The sequence below is a fragment of the Spea bombifrons genome, chromosome 6, assembly GCF_027358695.1.
Source record: "Spea bombifrons isolate aSpeBom1 chromosome 6, aSpeBom1.2.pri, whole genome shotgun sequence".
In the NCBI taxonomy this organism is placed as follows: Eukaryota; Metazoa; Chordata; class Amphibia; order Anura; family Pelobatidae; genus Spea; species Spea bombifrons.
The window spans coordinates 46,498,206-46,516,280 of NC_071092.1; the positions used below are offsets into that span (position 1 = coordinate 46,498,206).

Genomic DNA, 18,075 nt, shown 5'->3' on the forward strand with positions numbered 1-18,075 from the left:
CCTTGTGCAAAAAAAAAAAAAAAAAACACCAAAAAAAAAAAACTTACCCTGTGTCTGCAGACTCCTCCCTGCCTCCCAATATTAAAACAATAAACAATGTTTCCCCTCTTATCTCCGAACCCTCTTGGAAGCCACACAACGCATTATTTGTATCGCTTCCTCCGCACCATTCCTAATCTTCGCTTGGATTTCTTTTTTTTTTATTTCGAAATCAAAAAAAAGATTAGATGGGAAAAAAAAAAAACATTCAGCGAAGCCTTAAAGCGCCAGGAGGTTTTAGGGAAAGCCGGATGAATGCAGAGGTTTTCATCATTTTTCTTTATATAAATGTTTTTTAAATATTCCAGCCTTTTATTATATGGTATTTAGGGAGAAATAATGCGTAGGTTTTGTTGATATAATATCAGATCGCACAAAAAGTCGTTTTCTTCAAAGCCGCTGGTGTATTATTTATTGATTTATATGGCACCGCCGTATTCTGTAGCGCCGTACAAAAGGTAATAATGACATAATGAGTAGTGCATCACATAACAGTGTCACGCTTAGCCTGAGAATAATACATTTTGTGCACACGATTCCTAGGTGATAAGTAAAACGTCTCTAAAAGGAAGCTTTGCGTAACTGAAAAGGGGATTTAATATCTTGCACTGAAGGAGCAGCACACGGATGATCACACGGATGAGTACATGGATGAGCACACGGATGAGTAAACGGAGGAGTACACAGATGAGTACATGGATGAGTACATGGATGAGTACATGGATGAGTACATGGAGGAGTACATGGAGGAGTACACAGATGAGTACATGGATGAGCACACGGATGAGCACATGGATGTTCTGCGCTCATATATGTTGTCATCAGGCACCACGTTTCCTTCCAGTTACTCCATCTGACCGCTGCCCCCTTTCACCAAGTCACTTATTTCCCATTGATCAGATAATGCGGTTTATTTGCCGGCTGGTGGATTGTAGGGGTGTTGCGGTGAGATGGAATTAGAGGTGGCTGAGTTGGCGCTCCTTTCCAAGCACATGCGCAAGCCAGGCTAGATTTGCCACACACGCTTCTTGACATGAACAACTTACAAAGACCCAAAAGGTTAAGAGGGGGTGGTATTTGTAGCCAGAGCGGCTGGGCTCACGCATTTCCCCTCCTGATCAGCAGAGGGCGACATTTGTGTGGAGCCTATAATGGATCAAGCTCTAGAAAGTCGCTATTATACATTAGGTGCAGCAAGCTTGACTATTAAATTAGGAGACACTCACTGGGATGGACCCTTCATAACCTAGCCTTGTTCCTCGAGAATACTTGTCATGTGACACCTACGCATCCATTGATAAGTTGTTGCCATAGGAACTTTTATTTGTTTTTTATATAATTAAACCTTCAAATGAGAAAATACAATGACAGATCTGTTTATTGGCTTAACATGCCAAGCGAGACAGCACCTCATATTATTTATGGGTTTATGTAGCGCTATCATATTCTGTAGCGCTGTACAATGGGCAACCAGAAGATAACAAGCGGTACATCATCCAACAATTTGGATTTACAGAAACAAAAGGTTAGGAGGCCCCCTGCTCAAAAGAGCTTACAATCTAGAAGAAGACGGCGTATATTACATGTTTCACCAGATGAATGGTCGTTGGTTAAAATTGATGATGATGATGATGGTGATGATGATGATGATGATGAGGCGGTGGTGTTTCCTTCCCTTTCATCTCATAGTAAGTACCGGTAGTTCACATTGAATCTGGAGGAGATGTGAAAATGACACAAATTGTTTCGTTCCAGACATTTGACTGCTGGCCATCTTTGAACGTGAGGCGGAAAAAGGGGAAAAATACTCTAAAAATAATAGCAACTTTTGTCTGAACATCGACTTTCTGCCCTCCCAGGGTTCCCAATAAACTGTGGCAAAACAAGACATTTTTTTTTTAAATTAAATTAAATTAGTTTAATTAAAAACAAACTTGCGTTTACACATTTGTGGATAGAATGATATATTTTAGTAATATTAACTGGCACGGAGAGGCTCCTCAGAATATAAAGAGCCGCAGAGACGTTTGCAAACATCAGATGCTGGAGAGAAAGATCTTTTTTTTTTCATCATGTGACACAGAGAGAGGTTTTTAATAACCGCCAGAGAAAGAACTCGTAAAACGTCGACAGCCGAGCAGCTTTTCTATCATTCCCTGTTACTGTTACTAAACTCTTATTCCAGGGCTTATTCTTTATACGGTGCAAAGAATCTCATTTCATCTCCTTAACGGAACTTCTGGGTTTTTTTTTACATACTTAATGCTTTTACTAAAACTCCCATAAACAGTCATTTTTCACATACTTTGTGAACGATTGTGAAGGGGGGGCAGGAACGCAGTGGGGTCACGTAACACAATGCGCACACAGAACGCTCTCTTGCAATATCAGCTGTCTCTGTGACAGCTCTGTCCTAATGGGGTACATTAACCCTTTCACGACAAAGCCCGTACATGTACAGGCTCGCAATGCATTGTAATTAATGGGATAAAGGACAACCCGTGGTCTAGAGGGGGGGGGGACACTTTTGTATGATTTTATGACCAGTTAACTGTTATTTATGTAACGGAGGATGGCATTTTTTATAACTTCTAAACACAATCTCAGTGTGATCCTACAAAACAGAGGCACAGGCGGTTACACACAACGATAAAACGGATTGCAAGCTCTTTAGAACAGGCTGTGGGGCTGTAATAGAGCGGTGTGGTTCCTTACGTCTGCACCGGAGAGCTTGCATTCTTTTTCGGATGGGCGCGTTCCCGCTCCCTATAGTTATGTGTTAAATGTTGTAGGTGTTGGCAGGACAATTCTGAAAGTTATAGCCAACGTTTGGACGTCGTGGGGCCGTCCCGCCTGTTTTATTAGCAACCGACAACCCTCGCTCAATAAACAAGCTTTCACGGGCCTTTCGAAAATGTGTCCTAAGCCTGCGACGTTCCGTCCGTGTTCTACCAACACTGAGACATATAAACGGATTTCAAACACAGTAACCATCGATCGGACTCTCTTTACCCGGAACATTCTCTGGGCTGAGATAATGAGGAATAAACAGGGTCTGCGTTCTTCGGCTGTTTCCGCTAATCGCTGATTGGTATGGATTATTTTCTCATCGGCATGCAGGAGTTGGTTTCGTGAATCCAATGCTGCGAATGTAACACTCAAGTACTAACAAGGAACAATTACAAACATTTCATACTTTTCGATTGGGATCCTAACCCCAAAAATAGATTTTTCTATTTTTTTTTCAGCCCATTGAGTTTCATCAAGGGCGGAACAACATTCCAGCAGAAGTGGTAGAGGTTAATAAAGGGAACGCATTTTTTAAGTGTTTATGGGACGGATATAGAAGCGAGGGCCGAAAGCAGCTAGAGCAAAGGGCAGCGGGCATGGGCCAAATGGCTCTTGCTTGCCGTCTGATTTTCCATCCCCATCAAGATTATGTATAAAAAAAGCAATTCTAGTGCAACTTGTCTGATGGCATGGTCCAAACGATCGGACCATTCTGCTGGTTGCTATGGTGATAAGACCATTTGTGGTTGTTTTAATATACAAACAGTGCGGGCAGGTCAGATGATTGGAAAGGAGTTATTAGTTGAAGATTGCATTAACTCCTTGAGCGCCTGCACAACAAGTTGTCACTGAAACATTAAAACAATAAGTACGGCGATGCATACAGCCTTCCTTTATCAAAGCGCTACAGTTCCTTGTATCTCGGCTTTCTGCCTGGCGTCGGAACCCTCAGAATAAGATGTTTGGTTTGGAGCCATTTACATGTAAACATGGAGCGGAAGATGTTTACGCTGCAGGTCACGTGACCGCCTGATTACAAGGAGTCCGTCCTGGAAGTGAGCGCAATCACGGTTACATTAAGAGAGCCTTAATCAGACTCGTTCCACGTAGGAGCCAGCCTCCCGATAAGTGCATGGTCTTGATTATCTTTATTTATTTTTGCAAAGAGTTCATTTAATCTCAGCCAGATTTACTATACTTATTGGGTGAAACAGAGCCACGGAATTTCGAGGCGTAGAGCTGCACAATTCTGTCCGTGTGGACGCCGCTAATTGAAATATAATGACCGTATCCTAAAAGGAAATATTTACAGGAAAGATTCAAGAAATATAAATATTTCCTAAAATACAAAGAAATGATTATTATTGGAAAATATATTGAATCTTCATGGGGTATCTCCTGCATGATGTGTAAGCGAGGGTGTCTTTGATTACACTTCTGGGTTGAAGGCTGGCAAGTTTTTGTCTGGAAATGTTGCCAAGTCAAATGCCCTATAATTCAGTTGCCCAAATCCCATTTAGATCCTATATATGGGAATATACCCTGCAAATCACGGCCACCAACTGGGGGTACAACCAGTACCGGAGACCAGGCAAGTGGGGGGGGCAGCATCCCTGATCTACCAAAGGACCACTGATTGGCCCCCACAGCCTGCTCCCCATGTCTGGGCCCTTGCCGGCTTTTGGGGCATTAGGAGGAGTATGGGGTGGAACACCGGGCACCAATATTTCTGATTTTTACCGGGCACCATTATTATTTACAGCCCCTGTCACCACGTCATACCCCTCCACTTATGCTCTGTGCAACCAGCTGGACCCTGGATGTTCTCAGGTATGCTGATGATACAGGGGAACAACACCTAAAAATGAGAAGCGTCTTCAAAAAAATGGCCAATGCGGCCAAGGGTGTTAGAATAAAAAATGACGAGATATCATTAAGTTAACTCCTTAAGTATAATGGGTTGTCCTTAAACCCATTAAAAACAATACATTGTGAGCCCTTTGTCGCGAAGGGGTTAAAGCATCCACTGATTTACTTGCTCTGTTTACTTGCGTAAATCGTATACGTAGATTATTGTAAGGTCATATTCCAATACTACGAAGGTTATGTTAGCCATAGATTCTGGGAGATTCGAATGGAAACTCAGCCTCAAAAAAAGAGAGCGAACTAACAACAACGCTGCCGAGCCTTTTCTTCCATTTATTTGGGAAATATTTAGTATTGTTGTTTTCACTGGTGCCATCTAGTGGATGTTTATGGATAATTACACGGAATGGTTCACTTTGTTGATAAGTGATTAGGAGGATAGGATATTGATGTCTTTGGTCCAGTAGTTGGCTGCAGGGGGGGTGGGGGTGATTCTGCAAATTCCTCCATATAAAAATGTAACGGGACCACCCAGCTATCATATGCATTAAAGTGTTCCATTCGCACAGGAAAAAAAAAGGTTAAATTTCTTTTAAAATGTACAAGAGATGACTAACGACCGCGATGTGATCAGCTAACCTCAGAACCACATCTCTGAGCCAAGCTTGTGCCCCGGAGATGTGACCTGACCACGATACCTCAAATAAGAGGCCGGCGAGGACGACGAGTCTGGTTATTTTCCACAGAGAGGCACTATTTTGGGAGATTTGGGGAAATCCTGGCTGCGCATTAAATTCATGCATACCGTGTATTAAATGATCTGGAATACAGAACACATCTCCTGCACAATTGCCAACTTTCCAATTTCTGGCATGACGCATATCAATGACACGTTAAATAAATCCGCTAGGGGTTCTGCCAGAACACTCAGAAGAACTTTTAATAACTTTGTGTATCCCATGGATTTATCACTTTTACTTCACTGAGTTTAAGAACATCTTTCTTTGTAAACATACAAGTTTAACGTCTTTTTTTTTTTAAACTATGATCCCTTCCCTTTAGCTTCTTATGTAAAAACCGAACAGAAGAATTTATTGAGACAGTCAGCGAGACTTTTATCCTTTATTGAAAATCACTTTATTAGTATTTCATCTAATTATTTCTGGTTACTTTTCTCTTAGTCACTGCATCCTGTCATCCTGTGTCCCATACACACGTGAAACCTCTTCGGCAGATTCTTACTTAATTGGCTAAAAATTGCAAATTCACACCTGGGAATCCCTTTTCATCATCTATCCTTTGGCCGCACAGGCGAGTCTCCCATCTGAGGAATGACAAGAAGATCATGGCTATAAGGGGGGAAAAAAACCATCCCCTCCTATACACCCAGTGTAATAATAAAGACCTACAGGCATAAAAATAATGTATTGGGTGGGAAAGGATAGACAAGGAAAATTAACTCCCAGGTAAGAATTCACAATTCCTTCGTCATCCTGTGCAGCAAGATAACAGAGGGTTGGAATCAGGAAACGACTGCCGCTTGGACTGCTGAAGGCCGTGTCCGAGGAGGAGGAAGAGGAAACATCCATAATGCCTAGAGAAGCAGGACCTTCGCGTATTTGGTCAGGAGCAGCGTCAGCCTTTTCCGCCACTTTGGCTCCGAGTAGAATGAGCTCTTAAGGTCAATGGTGGGTTCTTTCCCGACTATCATTCACCAACAGCTTGAATAATCTTCCCTGGAAGAGACAGGACCGTCCTGTCCCAGAGAATGAGACAAATAAATGTGAAGGAGCAGCTTAACATCCAGATCATGAAGAACAAGGTCCAAATCGCTCTTGGGAGACAAAGACATATTAATAATTATAACATATTATAATAACACAATAGTAACATGACAGGTCCTGTTACACACAATTCCATGTGCAAAAAAGGCCTCTGAGATCCCAAAAGCCTGTGTGGCTTATTTCTCTATGTTGGCCTAGTACAAAGTATCACCTAATTCCATTTTCGCGTGGATTGATGCAGATTTATATGATTTATTAATGAAAATTAGCTATATAACGTTGAAAGATTTTACTGGACGTTTTAAATCCCGTGTTGCTTCCAGTAACTAAACACAAAAACGGTGGACGATGAAACGTAACCCCAGCTGCCTCCTTCGCGGAAAGCGCTCATGAGGTATTACCCCTGTATAGGGCAAAACTCTGCCTCACGGAGCGCACTGGCTTCTTGTTGGCAGCTTTCCCGCCAAAACGCACCTCTGGCATCTCGCCTGCAACCGCCACCGCCATTCAAATGCATGGCTTCAACCACAGCCAATCAGATTTTAGCTACTCAAGTGCGTTACTAGTCACTCGATGCTTCCCATACACCCTGCGACAACCCCCGTGTGATGCTTTTTTGCCAATCAGCGGCCAGCTTTGCGTTGCCACAACAGAAAGTAAAAGAGGCGGGTGGCGCGGCGTACGTTGATGACGTTATCATCGCGCGGGGAAAGGCGCGTTCCGGTGTGGGCACTGCGGCCTGGGAGGTCGCGGATTATGACCTAGGTTGCTGATCGGCGCGTTAAATTTCCCGCCAGATTGGGGACGGATGCTCTGAGACAGCGGCGAGGACGCCAGGTATATATTTTTTCGTGGGGTGTGATGAGGGAGGCCGTCACCTGGAGCCGGCATGTGGTTTCCCGCTAACTGGTGCGTGGGAGTGGAGGTAGCACTAGGCATGTCACCTCGGCCACTTCATCTATTCCACGTGCTACCTGCGCTGCCTGCACCCTGCGTGACTTGTTGGGCACTGAGGGCGATCCCCATGATTTATTGACCCATCCCATGAGGGCAGCCCTGAGCACGCAGCCATTTCCACAGATGTGGTGCTGTCACTCACTGGGAGATATGTATTTTCTTGTGCAAAATGCTAAATGGCCAAATTCCCATAGTAACGAATGTTAAGATCAACAGGACCATTCCCTAGGTCGCTATGGTGATAACCTGTAAATCTTTGCTAGCTCCCCACTTCCTTGTTTGGAAGGGTACAGTGCAGGTGTATACAGTGTGTATATGGTGTGTGGTATAGGCACCTGGATAATGTACCTTTACTGTATACAGTCTGTCCCGGGGTGGCCCCTGGCATTTAAAGACCCACACGTCAAGTCACCCGTCACAAACATTTCTTGCATTGTAAGTGGCTAGAAGGAGATAGCCGTGTGCATCTAATAGCGTGTATACTGCGTGTTGCAGCAGTGTATATTCATTGCTTGTGCGCATAAAATCCCTGGATTATGCATAAAATCTATGACGCGCTGGTAAAGGATTCTTCCTTATATATTTGGGAGCTCTATAGAAATATAGAATAAAATATGTAATAGAATATGTATATGTGTGCATATATATAATTGTATTCTTATGTAATATCACACACAGCTAGTAGTAACATTAGCCGCTGTTTTGTATACACTCGCAGTTAGTTGGATAGGTCGGGGTTTGAACCGTATAGTCATATGACAGCATCGTATAGGATATGTAACTGTAATTTTAGGGTTTAAATAATGTCGTATAGCGAGGAAGTCTTGTTTGAAGTCTTCATGGATGTTTAAATGAGAAAATACACTACCCTTCATAAGTTTGGGGTCACATAGAAATGTGCTTGTTTTTGAAAGAAAAGCCAATTTTGTCAATTAAAATAACATGAAATGGATCACAAATCCAGCACAGATGGGGTTAATGTTGTAAATGATTATTGTAGCTGGGAACCGTTTTTAATGGAATCACCCCTGGGTTCCAATGGCCCTTTATCACTCCCATCATTCCTGTGTTCCATTGGCTCTTTATCACTCCCATCACTCCTGTGTTCCAATGGTCCTTTATCACTCCCATCATTCCTGTGTTCAAATGGCCCTTTATCACTCCCATCACTCCTGGGTTCCAATGGCCCTTTATCACTCCCATCACTCCTGGGTTCCAATGGCCCTTTATCACTCCCATCACTCCTGGGTTCCAATGGCCCTTTATCACTCCCATCACTCCTGGGTTCCAATGGCCCTTTATCACTCCCATCACTCCTGGGTTCCAATGGCCCTTTATCACTCCCATCACTCCTGGGTTCCAATGGCCCTTTATCACTCCCATCACTCCTGGGTTCCAATGTTGTGTTTGCTGATCCAAGTTTAAGTTTACAAGGCTTGTTGATGGTCATAAAACCCTTTTGCCATTGTTTCAGTCAGAACTTTCCTTGTTTTCCATGAAAATGGCTCAGTGACTCCAAATCTACGAATGTCAGTGTATTTTTTTGTGTATATCTTCAAATATACATCTCTCACTCCCCCACTCGCTCTATCTGCAGGTGGCATTCTTCATTAAAGGCTTTTTATCAAAGGTTGGAAACGTTGGAGATCGTCAGAAAAATGCCCGGAGTTACTCAGTGCGAGAGTCAGACCGTGCTGGCGAAGGCGAGCCCGTCCAAAAAGAGCCGTCTGTCTCTGCGTTTCTTCCAGAAGAAGGAAACAAAACGAGCTCTGGACTTTACCGAAAACCCACCGGCTGAAATCCAGAACGAGGAGAACGAGCCTGAAATGTAATCCTGTGTTTTTAGTATATATTTTGAAAACTTTTTTTAAGTAACTTTTCATGCCATTTCCGGTGGGACAGTCTTTAGTTATATTTTTACCGGTGTAGCTGCAGACCTTCCAAGTTACGCTCTACAGCATAGCTTAAGAATTTCAACGATCCTTAATATCGTGTATTTTGTTCTGTAAAGGCCACGATTGACACGGTTTACAGAGGTTGGAATAAAACCCCACATACAACATTTCTAATTTGTTATTGGGGGTGGGGTCTGCTTTTGATGGCAACAGATGGGCCTCGAATGTCACTCTGTCGTGTGATGACATTAAGTGCATGCGGTACGTAGGATGATTCTAAAGCGATGCTGACTTCTGCGTACGTTTCTTCTCTTAGCAGTGATCAAGTTGTCCCCGCTGCACAACTATCTCCCCCCGTTTGCTGCGCCAAGAAGGAAAACCTTATTCCATTTGTTGGGTTTAACAACCTTGGCAATACCTGCTACCTTAACAGTATTCTCCAGGTGTGTAAAGATCTACTTCCTATTATAATGATAAAATACAGAACATCCAGATTACCGGATGCACGACTTGTAGCTCTCGGGCGTCTGTTTATTCACCCCAGGTATTTTTTTCACGTCTATTCCAGGTATTGTGTTATTGTCCTGGGTTTAAACGCGGAGTCACTCACCTGAGTGATATCATTACTAAGAAGAAGGGGATGTTGAGGGAGGATAAAGAACGAACGCTTGAAGAGGTGAGTATTTTAAACACAGGTTTTGGATACTGATCACAACTCCATTATTGCTCAAGTATTGGCTTTACAGCATTGTTGGCCATCAGAAACGTCTTAGCTGCCCTGTGTACCGAATAAACCCCAGCACACACAGGGAAATATTTGCTTCTAATTGGTGAATTTGGTCTGTCCTCTTTGGTGTATGTTTTTAAAGCATTTCTTCGTAAAAAGTGTAATGAAATTAAATGCTATTATTTTCCCAGGAGAGCACAAAAGAGCCCCCTGCGAGTTATGAGGTTATCTGCAGTTTGAGTTCTTTGATTCGTACCGTTGAACACCTTCAGCTCAGTTTTCTCTCAAACCCAGATAACTATGACTCTGAGCTCGCCGCCCAGCCGAGGAGACTTCTAAATACATTAAGGTTTGTAACATGCAAGTTATTAACATTTACCGGTTTTGCCGTCCTGGTATCGGATCATGTAAACAGTTGTATATCCCTGCCTATAACAGCATTGATGTCTTGATTATGATTCTCCCAAAAAGAAGCCCAGGAGTAGCTTGTTCCCGCACAAAACTAAAGGCATAATCCTTGCTTTGGGGAATTGCATTTGGTACCTTGTTAGTTGAACTGATGCTCACTACTCGCCATGGAATAGTCTATTACAGACTACTGCATGCTTAAGTATCTGTAAAGTGCCAAATCTTCGCTCCCTTCTGTCTAAACCTTCACCATTATATGTTCCCTTAATATAAAATACAAACGCACTAACCAACATACACTAGCACACACGCTAATACTATACATTTTTTGTGTGTATGTGTGTATACATGCCTTGCACCCTCTTAACCAGACTGCAGCCGAGCAGGGGGGGTCTTTATTCCCTGATGGTGGTCCTGGTTAGTGCTCACCCTTTGTCCTGCAAAGCTTTAGGTGTTGGGAAGCAATTTCTTGTCACCATGGTGACATGCGTTTTTTTTTGTATAGATGGATACATAAGCGCACAACTCATGTTCACGGAGAAATTGATGAGGAATCTTTTCTTTTCCTAGGGAGCTTAATCCTATGTATGAAGGCTACTTGCAGCATGACGCTCAGGAAGTTCTGCAGTGTATTTTGGGAAACATTCAGGAGGCATGCCAGGCCCTGAAGAATGAAACTTCAAAAACCCAGCCAGGGACAGAGTCCAGTAAGCAGCCGGTAGACACAGCTAAGCCCCAACCTGGTAGCAGCGGGTCGCACGTTACTGAGACAGGGAATGGGATTCCTGACGGTAGCAATGGCAGCGCCGACGGCTCATCTGAAACCAATGAAAACGGCAAAAGGAAAAGTGACGATGAGGTGGGAAACGCAAAGAAAAAGACCAAACTAACAAAGGAGCAAACTTCAGAAGAGCACAGATTAACCAGGTCCAAGAGGAAATCTGCATCAGAGAAACCAGACCCGCAAGCAGATCCTAAAAAAGCTAGCGCAAACTCTGACCCATCACAGAAGAAATCAAAGCTCAGATTGAACTGGCTGCGATCCAGCAAACAGCCCAGCATTTTATCAAAGTTCTGCAACTTGGGCAAACACACCACCACTTCGACCAAAACGGAGACGGGCGTGAAAAGCCCAAAACCTGAGAGTGAGAAATCGGAATGTAACGATTCAAGAGAAAACGACCACGATGAGAAAGAGAGAGCCAGCGTATCGGAGACCGAGACGAAGCCCTCCTCGCCGAACGGTCGGTACCTCGTTCCGCAAACTAAACGTGCAAATAACGAATGCTGGTTCAATTAATTGTGTAGCTGACCTGGCTGGTACTGAAAGGGTTAACTGTCAGGAATTCTTAGTGTAATCATGACGCTAAAGATTTACCTACCTAGAGACACATTGTCTGATAGTCCAGCAGGTCCAAAGACTCATATATGCAGTGTCACTGTGAGCTTAGAGAATAGGCAGGGGTACCGGATATCACCACCCAGGCAGTGGGTAAGACACTTACTATAAACTTATAAGGATATGATATATAAACTGTACACAATACACAGTGGCAAGTTAGTGGACCCTTTGGAATTACCTGGTTTTCTGCATTAATTGTTCATAGATGTAGATCACGTCACCAGTGTAGACAAACACAATGTGCTTAATCTAATAACACACAACGATACACATGAACGCATCCACCGAAAAAGTGAACCCTTGGAGTTAATACCTGGTTGAACCTCAAACAAGCCCTTCTGGTAGCTGCAGAACACAACCTCCAATCCGGTTTCATTGATTTGACTCCAGGTTGGCTAACTTATGACTCCCATTAGCTTTTGTTGAAGTGACATACTTTTTCCAACTCACACTGCGAATGTTTGAATGATGAACAATATGAACAAAAACAGTACAATAACTTGTGTTAAAACAGATTGTTCAGTACTGTAACTTACATGTAAGAAAGCAGCAGGGTGCGGCCGGGTTCTGGGGTATCCTGGAAAAACAATGTTTGGTCCCGCAGAGACCGTTCTACTTAGCGTTTCCTGGAAAATTGTTCTTTTTATATCTGAGTGAATATGGTAATTCACAATTTGTAGAGTCAACTGAATTTGAACTCGTGGAGAAATTGTTCCAGGGCCAGCTGGTGCTTCGAACCCGATGTCTGGAGTGCGAGAGCTTCACAGAGCGGAGGGAAGACTTTCAGGATATCAGCGTCCCGGTGCAGGAGAACGAGCCTGATAAAGTCCAGGACGCCTCGAACAGTAAGTCATGCCGTCCAATTCTGTTCATTCCGTCTGAGGGCTCGGGTTGGCTTGAGATGGGCAATTCAGTTTTGTGAACGCCGCTTTTCTGTTATTTAATAGTGTAGTATAAGAAGTTTGTTTAAAACTAGATTTAAAGTGATCTTGAAATGTTTCTAACCGTTCTGTAGTTGGGAGATGAACTTAATTTATAGTGATCCTAGGATCGAGGCCAATTAAATGTCATGGTGAATGCCTATTAAACATGGAGACGCACACGCTCTAAAGTGTGTTTATCCCTCATATGCCAGTTTTATGCCGTTTCTTGTAATTACCATTATTGTTTGAATCTGTCGATAGTTTCGCCGGAGCCCAGAATGGAAACAAAGAGTCTGAAGTGGGCGATATCCCAATTTGCATCAGTGGAGCGGATTGTCGGAGAGGATAAATACTTCTGTGAAAATTGCCATCATTATACGGAAGCCGAACGCAGTCTTCTTTTTGATAAGATCCCAGAAATAGTCACCATTCATCTGAAATGCTTTGCTGCAAACAGCTCAGAGTAAGTCTGAAAAAAATATTAACTGTTTAACTTCCTCAGCCTTTCACACGTTTCCAGGTCAATATACTATATTGAGGGGGGGGAATGGGTCACATGCGGGAGTATCACTTTCTTTACAGAACTTGTAAATCTTTTGGCGTGCGCCTGAAGGATTTCATGCGACTGAAGGATTATCCACTGTGCTTTTACATATTCAGAGACAATGTCTAATTTGGAATACCGTATGTTGTTTCATGCTATAAAAGCAAGAAAAAGGCCGTTGTCAACAATTCTTATACAGAGAGTTCAGTGGTAGGCAGCTGCATTAGGTTTATTGCATCCAGTTACTGGAAGGAACCTGGCTCAGAGTTTCTTGTGTGCGGTGACTGCGGTGCACATACGGATACGATGTTACACGCTTGCACTGCTACATTGTATTTAAATGCCTGAACTTCCAACAGGGTTCCATGAGATGTAACGGAGCTGGTGGCCTCTGATACCCTGCAGTTCGCAGGGAAAACAGGAGAGGGGAAGCAACAATAAATACAATAAAAACGTAAAAATTATTTTCTATAGAGATCGCCATGGGACATTTTAAAAAGAGAAAACAAAGCTCTAAAACTTGCTAAAAAATCAAAACTACACATTATTCTGCAGATTTCGGGATAGACCCTGAGGTGGGGATCCCAGTTAGCTGCTGTGTGTGGAATGGAAGGGGCTTCTGTTTGGGTTGTGGTGGCATTAAATTATTTTTTAACCTCAGGCTGCCGCATTTGGTTTTGATTGTACGGCAACGCTTAAAAAATTTCCAGCTTGCACTGAAATAGTTTTTCCCTGTATTTTTCCTTCAAAAGGTTTGACCCGTTTTATATTCCTAAAAATGCAGTAATTGCCATGTGAGCATTTAACGTTTTACACTATAATCGGTACTTTATTACCTAAATATCAACTCCTTTTAAATGGATATAAAGGTATTTTTACTTTTGTCATTTCTTACCTGCATTGGTGTGTTTGTTTAGGTTTTTATGATGCCGTTCTAATTGTAAGAAAAAAGGGTTACTGATATAACATTAGTAAAATAGTAAAAAAAAAAAATGTATGGTCAACCAGTAATTATCTCCACTACTCCAAGCTAAATTTGTAATTCTGAACCGTTGTTAATATCATGGATTGAAAATCAGTAATTGTAATTGTTTCATTTTCCTAGGTTTGACACTTATGGGGGGCTGTCAAAGGTAACGACACCCTTGTTGACTCCATTAACCCTGTCCCTAGAAGAGTGGAGCACAAAACCAAGCAAAGACCTGTATGGCTTGTTTGCGGTGGTGATGCACAGTGGCGTCACAATAAGCAGCGGTCACTACACGGCGTATGTTAAAATCACAGACCTCCGGGAGCTGGATGTGGACCAAGTTAAAGCCCCCAGTGACCCTCAGGGAGAAATAAAGACTGAACCGCTAACGGAAGATGAAGCCCGAGCGGCGGACGAGACTTACGACGATGAAGTCTTCTGTAGGGTCGGTGGAAGTACACCAGGCGTCTGCAAAGTAACCAAAAAGAGCACAGACGCCGTCGGCCTCCTTGGAGGCCAGAAAACCAAATCTGACTTTGAGCATCTGACTAACAAAACCACCAGAGCCGAAAAGCTTTCACCGCCGCTTATTGGCGATAAACCCTCGGACGCTTTAAACTCGGAACTGCAGCCGGAGAGCGAAGGCAGCGACGCAAAAACCCAAGTAGCTGCTTTCAGCTCCGACAAGACGGCGGTGTCCCTGCTTCAGAGCCTTAAAGAATACGAGGGGCAATGGCTGCTCTTTGATGATTCGGAGGTGAAAGTAACAGAAGAAAGGGACTTTCTGGATACCATCTCCCCGACCACAACATCCACGTCCACTCCCTATCTCCTGTTCTACAAGAAAATAGCAGAGCAATAATAACCACTTTGCAAACGTGTAGTTTGCAAATTGTACATAATGTAAAGAATAAAAAAAGGACTCTCTATACATTCTATGTGAATGTTGGGCTTATATTTGACCTATACAGTGTGCTAATATGCAAAAAGCTTTTGAAAATAGTATGATACATTTCTTAGTCCTGCTTTTGTGGTGGTATCCTATACAATGTGTTTATGGTCCTCTATGGCATTGTCAAGAACAAAGCCAGATTTTTTGACCCATACATTTGCCTCCACCTCTCGCTGTAATGCTAAGTTTTATTTTCCTTTTTTCTTTGTCATGTTCTGCACTCGTACTGTACACACTGTTTAGGTGACTGTCACTTTTAAAGCACAATATTTAGCCTCACTGCCAGGGTGTAAATATATGTATGTAAATAGCATGACTCCTACTGGCTTCTCGTAAGCTATAGGTACCCGACATCACAACATGAAATATTTTATTGAGATGACTTTCCTCTGTATATAGAGATTGCAGCATGTATATTTGTTTTTTGAATGTACGACACGTTTCTATTTTTAAAAGTTTTATATCCTAGCGATGACAAAATGGGTCACAAGATGAATAAAACATTCTGTGACCACATCAGGGCAGCTTTTGTTTTGCAACAATGACCTCACTAATGCATCACAGCAACCGTTTCTGCCTTTAAACTGCAATAATGTATCTAACGCAATACGGGGGGGTCGGATAAATATTTGAGGTGCGTCTTCTGTATATTTCTATAACTAATTTACAGAGTGTAAAGCTATTTGGTATAATGCAGCTGCGTATTACAGTCACTGTTTTTATCCTTCCTGACAAACTTTTGCATCCTGCAATATTAAAATATTTTATACTTTGTCTCAATGTGTAGTTATCATTTAGTTGCCTGTAAGGACAGTGATTTAGGCGACACCTGACCATCACTTATGAGTTTGTTGGACATCCCATTCCAAAAACCACGGCAGTTTAATATGGAGTTTACGGCTGTAACGTCCTCCGCTCTTCTGGGACGGCTATGATGTTGAATGAAACCCAGCCCCAGACAGTTATCCCTCCTCCACCAAACGTTATAGCAGGCGCTATGCATTCCGGTGGGCAGCGTTCTCCTGCCATCCACTGAACACAGATTCAGTCATCATCAGACTTCCAGATCGTAAAGCGTGATTCACCGCTCCAGAGAACAAGTTCCCGCTGCTCCAGAGTCCAGTGGCCGTGGCTTTACGTCACTCCAGCTGAAGCTTGACGTTGTGCACCGTGATCTCCAGCTCATGTGCAGTATGGAAACCCATCTCACGAGGCTCCCGAGGCCCAGGGCTGGTGTTGCTGGCCAGAGGCAGTTTGGGTGCTACTGGAGATTTTTTTACGCACTTCAGCAATTTGATATTTTTTTCACTGTTTAGTAGTGCCAGGAAAACTGATTCTGTAGCTATAATCCGGGATGTAAGTATTTTTGAACAATAGCTTTGAGATTTGTTGACGTTATCCTATACATATATATATTTTTTTGGAAACCATTTGTAAAAGATTTCTCATGTGACAATAAATGACATTTTGAAAAAGTATGTTTTAATAATTTGTTATACATCGGTCCAAATAACAATACAAAATATACAGGGTAGGGTTAAACTCGTGCCTAAATAAATAGTGACCTTCCTGTAAAGCAATTCTCAATGACGTTTGGTTGTCTTAATACCTGAATAGTTATTACTTAATTTTTTTTTGGAATATTTCCAAACCCAGAGAAGTTAAGGAGAGTCGCATACAGAAATGGGGTGAAAAATCGTTTCATTAAGCTGGAAATTGTAATTTAGTGAATGACGGACCTTGGATTGCGGTAACTGTCCACCGATGAGCGTCTGAAGCTGGGACATTGATGACCCTGATCTTCAAAGATTAACAATACTAAGTATCTATTATTCTATAATAAGAAAGGTGGAGCAGTCCTGCTAAAATGTTCGTTATATATGGAGTACCAAAGTAATATGATTTAAAAAAAAAAATTTAATTGCCCCAAAACTAAAATTATGCATTTTAAAAAAAAATTTAGAGTGCAAATTGGCGCAACATCCGTTTGGCTATAAATTCTTATTTGATTTTCTCTTTCCGTGACAGCAACACAGTATCTGTAAAACCTAAAAGCAAGTACCTTTTATATCATTCTAAATCTACATGATTACTCCATGGAATTACCAAACCGCGGCTTTCTAAGAGATGAGAAACATTAAAATCAAATGATTATTATCCCTTTCAAAACGAGAGGGGTTAAAAGATTAAAAAAAAATACTTTAAACAGTTGCCGGGCCGCAATATCCCTCAATTTTAGATTTTTTTATTTATTTTTTATAATTAAGTGTCCAAAGTTTTGAAGTGGCCAGAATCTTAAAATAGATGTTTCATGTAGTGTTTTGTATCGCTATAAAATTAATTCCATCCACAAAAACATTCTGTTTCTTTTTCCTTTGAGACAAAAACAAGAATGCACGTTTTGGATAGTACCTTTTTAAAAAAAAAATGACAATGTTTTGACTATAAATTAAATACTAACTAAATACAGGCTAATTTTGCATGTGCTATAAATAGTGGTTAAAAACAAGTTTTTGTACCTAGGAAATTATCCGATCAGTACGTACTAACACAAAATGTAGCCGACCCTAGTACCAGTTTGATGTTGGCAGAGCCATTTCCTCCAGGACTTGTGCAGAATTTGATTCGGTAAAAGCCGTGCCGCTTTTTCTCCTTGTTCCCATCAGTAATAATTACGAATTGGATCCAAAGTGCTTCACAGGTCAATTTTCCGGAGGCTCATTCTACTGAAAGAATCTCTGAAGCACATGGGAGATGATGTTTAGTATGTGTAAGATCACCAGCATGTACTATCACTTTTATACGCAGGTTGCTTTAC

At 42.1% G+C, this 18,075-nt stretch overlaps 2 protein-coding genes across 8 annotated transcripts in view; one reads left to right on the forward strand and one right to left on the reverse strand.

The window, feature by feature from the left end:
* The first annotated feature begins 7,185 nt into the window (after positions 1 to 7,185).
* USP1 (ubiquitin specific peptidase 1) lies at positions 7,186 to 15,423 on the forward strand. 2 transcript variants are annotated; one of them, XM_053469537.1, is made up of 9 exons: positions 7,186 to 7,316; positions 9,034 to 9,264; positions 9,648 to 9,774; positions 9,900 to 10,007; positions 10,250 to 10,407; positions 11,037 to 11,710; positions 12,549 to 12,713; positions 13,053 to 13,254; positions 14,441 to 15,423. In XM_053469537.1, exons 2-9 carry the CDS (start codon positions 9,095 to 9,097, stop codon positions 15,165 to 15,167), a joined length of 2,331 nt encoding a protein of 776 aa, XP_053325512.1. In that variant the 5' UTR covers positions 7,186 to 7,316; positions 9,034 to 9,094; the 3' UTR covers positions 15,168 to 15,423. The 2 variants fall into 2 exon arrangements, with proteins under 2 accessions (XP_053325512.1, XP_053325513.1); XM_053469538.1 differs by having other exon boundaries at positions 9,651 to 9,774.
* Positions 15,424 to 17,207: 1,784 nt separating this feature from the next.
* The window catches only part of DOCK7 (dedicator of cytokinesis 7), a 53,579-nt gene continuing 52,711 nt past the window's right edge, over positions 17,208 to 18,075 (reverse strand). For all 6 annotated transcript variants that reach the window (XM_053469528.1, XM_053469526.1, XM_053469527.1 and 3 more), the window contains one exon: positions 17,208 to 17,995. In XM_053469528.1, coding sequence (XP_053325503.1) covers positions 17,953 to 17,995 — 43 coding nt within the window. In that variant the 3' untranslated portion in view covers positions 17,208 to 17,952. The remainder of the gene's footprint in view (positions 17,996 to 18,075) is intronic.